Source organism: Octopus sinensis, unplaced genomic scaffold (assembly GCF_006345805.1).
Source record: "Octopus sinensis unplaced genomic scaffold, ASM634580v1 Contig15018_ERROPOS429916, whole genome shotgun sequence".
Taxonomy (NCBI): domain Eukaryota; kingdom Metazoa; phylum Mollusca; class Cephalopoda; order Octopoda; family Octopodidae; genus Octopus; species Octopus sinensis.
Window position 1 is genome coordinate 145,001 of NW_021833473.1, and position 7,500 is coordinate 152,500.

A 7,500-nucleotide genomic window follows, 5' to 3' on the forward strand; every position below is an offset into this window, starting at 1 on the left:
TGACACTGGGGTAAAATATACGAAGCCTAGTATACCTATCATGACTACCTGTCTGATAAGGGTACACTAGGCACATGCATCACAACCATATGTACGCGACATGGTGAGCTCATATCAAGATAAACAGCACATGACCTTGCAGGTGGGGCCCAGTTAGAATTTTCTTCTGGTCGAGTAGCCCATCTCACTGAAAAGGTCCATGAATTAGAGTTGTTTAAGGATGTTGAATGAAACACCCATGTTTCCAGAGGCGAATTATCCAAACCCCAAAGAATCCCTCTCAACACATGGCTATGATGCTCCCCCACAACTTCTGCTCGTGATCAGAGATGTACTATCGTCAGCCTCTAAGGTCAACTCTTACGCTGGACATGTAGTACGGTGTCAGCTTTCCACTACCTATTTCTTTATTACCCACAAGGGGCTAAACATAGAGGGGACAAACAAGGACAGACATAGGTATTAAGTCGATAACATCGACCCCAGTGCGTAACTGGTACTTAATTTATCGACCCCGAAAGGATGAAAGGCAAAGTCGACCTCGGCGGAATTTGAACTCAGAACGTAACGACAGACGAAATACCGCTAAGCATTTCGTCCGGCGTGCTAACGTTTCTACCAGCTTTCCACTACCGGCGAACTAAGGTAACACCTCCTATTTTTCGAGCACCTTACGGAGTATTCGAGCGGTTCCAAGCATTGCTGTTTTCTGCAAGTGCTCCGCCCTTATTGCAGCCCCTATGTGTTCCATGTGCATCTCGAGATTTTTACTCACTGTTCCCAGGGCTCCGACAATTATTGGTACTATTACCACCTTTTTCATCGACCACAACTTTTTAACCGCCCAAGCTAACCTGTCATGCCTATCGATATTTCTTTCTTTCTTATCGCATACCTTGTTGTCAGCTGGACATGTTATATCTATGATCAAGCACAGTTTGCTTTCTTTCTCAATTAACACTATGTCTGGCATCCTATTCTCTATCTCATGGTCGCACTGAATCATAAAATCCCATAGGATCTTTGCATTGTCATTTTCGGAGATGCCTTCGGGTTTGTGGTCGTAAACAATTTTTTCCTCTGTCAAGTCAATACTTTTTGCAAAGTGTCCAATGGACAAGCCTTGCTATATTGTGGTGGCGTCTCTTATATTCCTTTCGGGTTAATTATTATTGTTATTATTATTATCATTATTATCATTGTTATTATTGTTATTATTATCATTATTATTCAGTAGTTTCTCGTAAGTTTGGGATGGATGAAAGACTTATGGGAGACCCAGTGTTTGCTACACGTAAATGAACTAACGACCGTCACTGTTTCTTTTCTTTTTCGTTCTTTTGGTATATTCTCTATGCATGTATGTATGTATGTATTTATGTATGTATTATGTATGTATCTATATATGTACCAGAAATATTCTGCAATCACTAGATGTCACCACTCACTAGAATATTACCCATGTGAGAAAAAGATCTAATCAATCACGACTTTGCTTTGAACTGGCTCTGGCTACGATCCCATCTTTTACCGCTCTTTATCTCTGAGCCTGAGCATTAGTATAATTCGGCACACCTTAGCTACTTAGACAGAGAGGTTTGGCATGCAACAAAAGCAGGAGACTATACGTCAGACGGACGGTGACAGGCACATCTTTTGCATTTCAATTTCCAGGTCCTTATACTTAATTTATCAAATTCCTTAACAGATATATTTTTATCAGTGGAAACGCTTACATCTATTAGTCTACCATCTCTTTAATGACTATGTTTGGTCAATTATCCTGTATCTTTCTGTCGGTTTTGACTGGAAAATCCCAGAGGATAGTGACATTTTTACTTTTAACTACTGGCTCGGGCTGATGTCCATACCAGTAAGCAGGAGTGCTGATTTTTTAGTGTTTCCATATTTTCCCATATGAATACTGTCCTATTCTATTGTGGCGACGTTTTTATTCGTTTGATGACAGCACAGGACACCCCGAGACGAGATGGTCTACTGTTTCACCAAATTTATCAAAGAATCTGTATTTAGGATCAGAACCATTTTGAAGAGCATTAGCCTGGTAGTGTTTGGTAAGCAAGCTTTGGTTTTGTGCCGCTAATATGAAACCTCCAGTCTTTAATTTCAGTCCTGAGCTTCTCAGCCACAGATGGGTTGTTGCTTAGTCATCATCAGCATTTAGACTACGAAGTATTTACTGTCCATTCAAAGGCTTCTGGCTCCACTGGTCCTCAATTTGTTTCTGCCCGTTCACTTTTGCACTCTGTTTGATCCGTTTTGCTTGTTTGCTGGCAGTGGTCTCAGGTTTTTCATCTAATTCGAGGTTAATACCAATTTCCCTGGCCAATTTGCAAACTTCCTTGACAATAGAAAGTGATTTTTTGCTGCTTTCGTGTTTTCACACGAATCGTAGCGTCCAGTACTCTGTACTAGATAAGTACCCGTTCATTTCTATTGTGGAGGTCTTATAACAAATTTCTACTTGCATCATTCTTCTTCCCCCATTACTTCTAGGTAAGTACAGACGATCAACGTCTGCTTTTAGGTGGTGCATGTTCTTAGATGATAGTATTTTTCTTGTCTTCCTGTCCAGGCGTTAGAATTCTGTCAGATTCCAGTTAATGATGTTAAAACTGTATGGGACTACTGGAAGTGCCAGGGTGTTAATGGCTTCGATGCGATTTTTGGAGTTGAGTTCAGGTTTTAGTATGAGTCTTATTCTCCTGTAATACTCCTTTCTTATTTTTTCCTTCTTAGTAACATGTTGAATTCGATCTCCTTCGTTTATCCCCAAGTATTTATAGCTTTCTTGTGGGTCAAGAATTCCTCTCAACACATGGCTATGATGCTCCCCCACTACCACTGCTCGTGATCAGAGATGCACATATTGTCTGCAACGAAGGAGCATGCTGAGCTGGTTATGGTCAAGCAACTGACAAGCAAATCTGTGGTATTGAGCAGAATATTTACTGTAGCTCATCTCTTATACTAAGACAAAGCATGTACATCATAAGACTTCCAATCAGTTAAGATCAGAAGCGATGAGAACCACTGTCTGGTACTGCATCAAGGCATTATTATTTTGCATGTCGGGTAAAATGCTTAGCAGCATTTCGTCCTTATTTACGTTTTGAGTTTAAATTCACCGATCATCGACTTAGCCTGTCTTCTTTTCGGGGTCGATATACTAAGTACCAGTGAAAAACTAGTTTCCCTCCTCACAAACTTCAGGCCTTGTGCCTTTAATAGAAAGAATTATTATTATTACTATATGTTTGGCTCTTGCTTTGCTTTTGTACAAGTTGACACCAAGTCTCACCCAGAAACCTTGAGAGACAAGTTTGAAGTTCAAGCTGGCACTATAAATAGGGTGCCAAAATTTTGGTTTTGCATAGAGTATTGTTGTAGAAAATGTCTGTCAAAACATGAGATTATAAGATGACAGTGTGGTCTTAAGATGACAGTAAAATGTGTTTGCTAATTAGAGCGTCGGGCTCATAATCTTGAGGTAGTGAGTTTGGTTCCTGGACTGGACTGTGTGTTGTGTTCTTGAGCAAGACACTTTATTTCACGTTGCTTCAATATACTCAGCTATAGAAATAAGTTACGACGTCACTGGTGCCAAGATAAATAGGCCATCGCCTTTCCGTTGGATGACATCAGTGGCGTGGAGAGTGGGAGGCTTGTATGCATGGGCGACTGCTAGTCTTCCATAAAACAACCCAACCCGGAGATGCATCTTGGAGGGGAACTATCTCGGTGCAATCCCATGTTCCTTCATGACCGAAGGAGCTCTTTACCTTCTTTACATTCAAGTGTACTTTGACAATGGTTACAGATTAAAATGTTTTCGGGACTACATAGATAATATTTTTCGTAGGATATGAGCAGTTTCTATGTGCACTATTTTTTGAGTTTCTTCCTTTTTTAGATTTCCTGGTATCTAGGATAGGTAGCAATCATTCCCATTTGCTATTATTCCTAGGGCACCTATGACAACAGCCATTGTTCTAGTCCTGAGGTTCCACATTTTGCCAATTTTTCTTTTTATATTTGCTCAGTTTTTGGTAGGTCTTGACAGATACATTTATGTTGATTGGGATATTGCTGTAAGAGACCGAAAGAATAAAACTTGTTATTGTTTGACATGTGTATCCCCTGTGGTCATAATATTACGGCAAAAGAATTTGACAAGCTCAGAAAATATAAGGATTTGCTCACTGAAATCGAAACAAATGTGACATTTCAAAGCGGTTACAATACTAGTGATTACAGTAGCAGTAGGAATGATCAAACAAGGAAGCGAAAATTATTGGAGAATGTTACCTAGCTTACCACACCTGCTAGAAATGTAAAGTACGTCACACGTATTGAGAAGGACATTTTCGTTGTGTGAACGACAACCTCCCATGTACATTTTTTTCTACATAGCTTCATTTGATTTTGTAAATGAACAATATGGTGTGTTTATTTTAATGGCTTCTCAATGTAGACGGTATGCCCTAGGCGTCAGAAAGATAGTCGGCAATAAATGGAAACAAAGTTGGAAGAAGAAGGAAAGATAATAATAATTTTAATAAAGGTACAAGTTTTACTCAAAATCCTGACCTCATATGAAACCACAACATAATTCTTTGTAAAGAAAATAATGTTTTATTTCATTAAATCTTAATTACATATAGTATAGAAGTTGATTTATTGATGTGTTTACAAAAGTTAAACCGTTATTATTTCGTTAAAAAAAGGAATTAGTTGAAATACAAAATACATTCATAGTCAATGTTTGAATGCAATTGTCACTACTAAGCATTATAACTACCATTATGTAAGATACATTTATGCCGCAAGAGACACTTAGTAATATCAAAGAAAGGACAATTTTGTGTAAAACATTTTCAGTAATTGAAGGGAAAATTGATGTCATGACAACGATTCGGATAGAGAAAGCTTTAAGACTGATATGGCATGAAATTGTGTACCTTACGAGAAGGACTAAGTTTGGAGTAGTGGAAGTAAGATTCAAGGACGCGGTAACAATAAAAAAGCACTATTAAAAGTGAGGAAGTAGTACTTCTACCGACTTACCGTGGACAACGAGCGACCAGGGTTAGGGTAGAAGGAAACCCACCAGAAATAGATGTGTCCTGGATAGCAGCTGCTGTCCTGCTGGGAAATGAGGACAACATAACTTGGGAAGATGTTAAATCAGTTGGAACAGCGGAATTCGACAACATTAAGGGATAGCATTGCCGCGTGTTGTGCACGGAAGAACAGAAAGATAAAATAGCGAGATATAAAATTGGATAAAGGTGTTGGGAACTGAAATTGGATTGGGATGTATTACCATGGTATTTGACATATGAGGAAATTTTGGAAGAATATGGAGTGGATATACGGGAACGAAGTATAAAAGGTATAAATGAGGCTGCTAGGAGGTGGGGCCGAGCGGATTCATTTCATTTCTTATTTTCGCTTTTCATGTTTTCATATGATGGTTCTTATTTTTTTCCCTGTTTTATGTCCCCATATGTGTATTGTCCATTCTATGTTCGCCCCTTGGCGGGTGATAAAAACAATTAGGACGTTGGTGTTGCCTTGGCGGAGGTTTGTGCTCTCTGAGTGCACTGGTTATGAATGTATTTGTGTGACTGGTTTTGTATTCGTGAGTGTAATTAATGACCAGGTTATGCTAAGCTGAGTCAGTTGGATGTTTAACAGTCAAATAAATGATTTAAGACAATGTATTGAGAAACAAAGAAAGAGTTTAAAAATATGTCTTGCTTGACAAGTATGTTTGAAAATAATTTTAAAATTTAATTGTTCATGAGAATACGATAAAGAATATTCAAGTAAAAAACGTGTAGAACATCACCAGGAGTAGCTGTGTGGTAAGTAGCTTACTAACCAACCACATGGTTCTGGGTTCAGTCCCACTGCGTGGCATCTTGGGCAAGTGTCTTCTGCTATAGCCCCGGGCCGACCAGTGCCTTGTGAGTGGATTTGGTAGACGGAAACTGAAAGAAGCCTGTCGTATATATGTATATATATATATGTGTGTGTGTGGGTGGGGGGGTTTGTGTGTCTCTGTTTGTCCCCCTAGCATTGCTTGACAACCGATGCTGGTGTGTTTACGTCCCCGTCACTTGGCGGTTCGGCAAAAGAGACCGATAGAATAAGTACTGGGCTTACAAAGAATAAGTCCCGGGGTCGAGTTGATCGACTAAAGGCGGTGCTCCAGCATGGCCGCAGTCAAATGACTGAAACAAGTAAAAGAGTAAAGAGTAAAGAGTAATGCTTTAGTGGGTGATTAATTTGGACAGAAGGAATGGCACAAATGGTGCAGGGCAATCTGTAAACACTCATAGCTTTACTCCCTAATTGGTTGTGGTGGAAGCACTCCGTCGGTTACGACGACGAGGGTTCCGGTTGATCCGATCAACGGAACAACCAGCTCGTGAAATTAACGTGTAAGTGGCTGAGCACTCCACAGACACGTGTACCCTTAACGTAGTTCTCGGGGATATTCAGCGTGACACAGAGAGTGAAATACAGGTACAACAGAAACAGGAAGTAAGAGTGAGAGAAAGTTGTGGTGAAAGAGTACAGCAGGGATCACCACCATCCCTGCCGGAGCCTCGTGGAGCTTTAGGTGTTTTCGCTCAATAAACACTCACAACGCCCGGTCTGGGAATCGAAATCGCGATCCTACGACCGCGAGTCCGCTGCCCTAACCACTGGACCATTGCGCCTCCACAATTGGTTGTAGCGATTAAGCTGAGGACGTAGATTTCACTGATCAGAATGTATATCATTATTCAATATTTAAAAGCCGGGTTATATTGCTAGTTATTCAATATTTAAAACTATATCATTTATTATGCAATGTAACTAACATATGGTGATACAAACTCTCAACATATTTAAATGTTTTCTAGGACTATCTTATAGGATTAGAATTAAACATGAAAAAAAGAAGAAAAAGACAAACAAGAGAAAAAACAAGAACAATTTACTTATTATAAATCTACTAAAATTTCTTAAGCTTTTTTCTAGCTATCGGCAAAATTATTATATACAATATAAGTAATGTAAATTGAGTAATGCTTACAATTAAGCATGTATCCTAACTCTTACTAGTACGTATGTAACAATGTATGAAACTATACCAAGAAAAATTGCTATTTTGATGTACACTCTTGCTTTTGAGTTCGACTTCAGCGCTGCGGCTGTATTTCCACCTGCGGCATATTCATTCGCCTAGAATATAAAATGAAATTTTATATGTAAAGCATGCAAATAAAACTCAACAACACCGAACACATTGCTTTCAAATTTTGACACAAAGATAGCAATTTCAGAGGAGCGGTTAACTCGATTATATCGACCCAAGTACTCAACTGATATTTATTTGATCGATCTCGAAAAGGATGTTAGGTAAAGTCGATATGGGCAGATTTGAACTTCGAACAAAATGCCAAAATGCCACTAAACATTTTG

The 7,500-nt window shown here is 39.2% G+C and overlaps 2 protein-coding genes across 2 annotated transcripts in view; both read right to left on the reverse strand.

Annotated features, from left to right (window-relative positions):
• Positions 1 to 5,208: 5,208 nt before the first annotated feature.
• The window catches only part of LOC115230236, a 14,041-nt gene continuing 11,749 nt past the window's right edge, over positions 5,209 to 7,500 (reverse strand). Inside the window, exons 4-5 of the mRNA XM_036499582.1 lie at positions 7,132 to 7,260; positions 5,209 to 5,322 (exon numbers count right to left, since the gene is read on the reverse strand). Of these exons, the coding sequence (XP_036355475.1) occupies positions 5,209 to 5,322; positions 7,132 to 7,260 (243 nt within the window). The remainder of the gene's footprint in view (positions 5,323 to 7,131; positions 7,261 to 7,500) is intronic.
• Positions 6,851 to 7,500, reverse strand: part of LOC115230235 (proline-rich transmembrane protein 1-like) — a 46,045-nt gene continuing 45,395 nt past the window's right edge. Inside the window, exon 5 of the mRNA XM_036499581.1 lies at positions 6,851 to 7,116. The gene's annotated coding sequence lies outside the window, so the exon portion shown is untranslated. The remainder of the gene's footprint in view (positions 7,117 to 7,500) is intronic.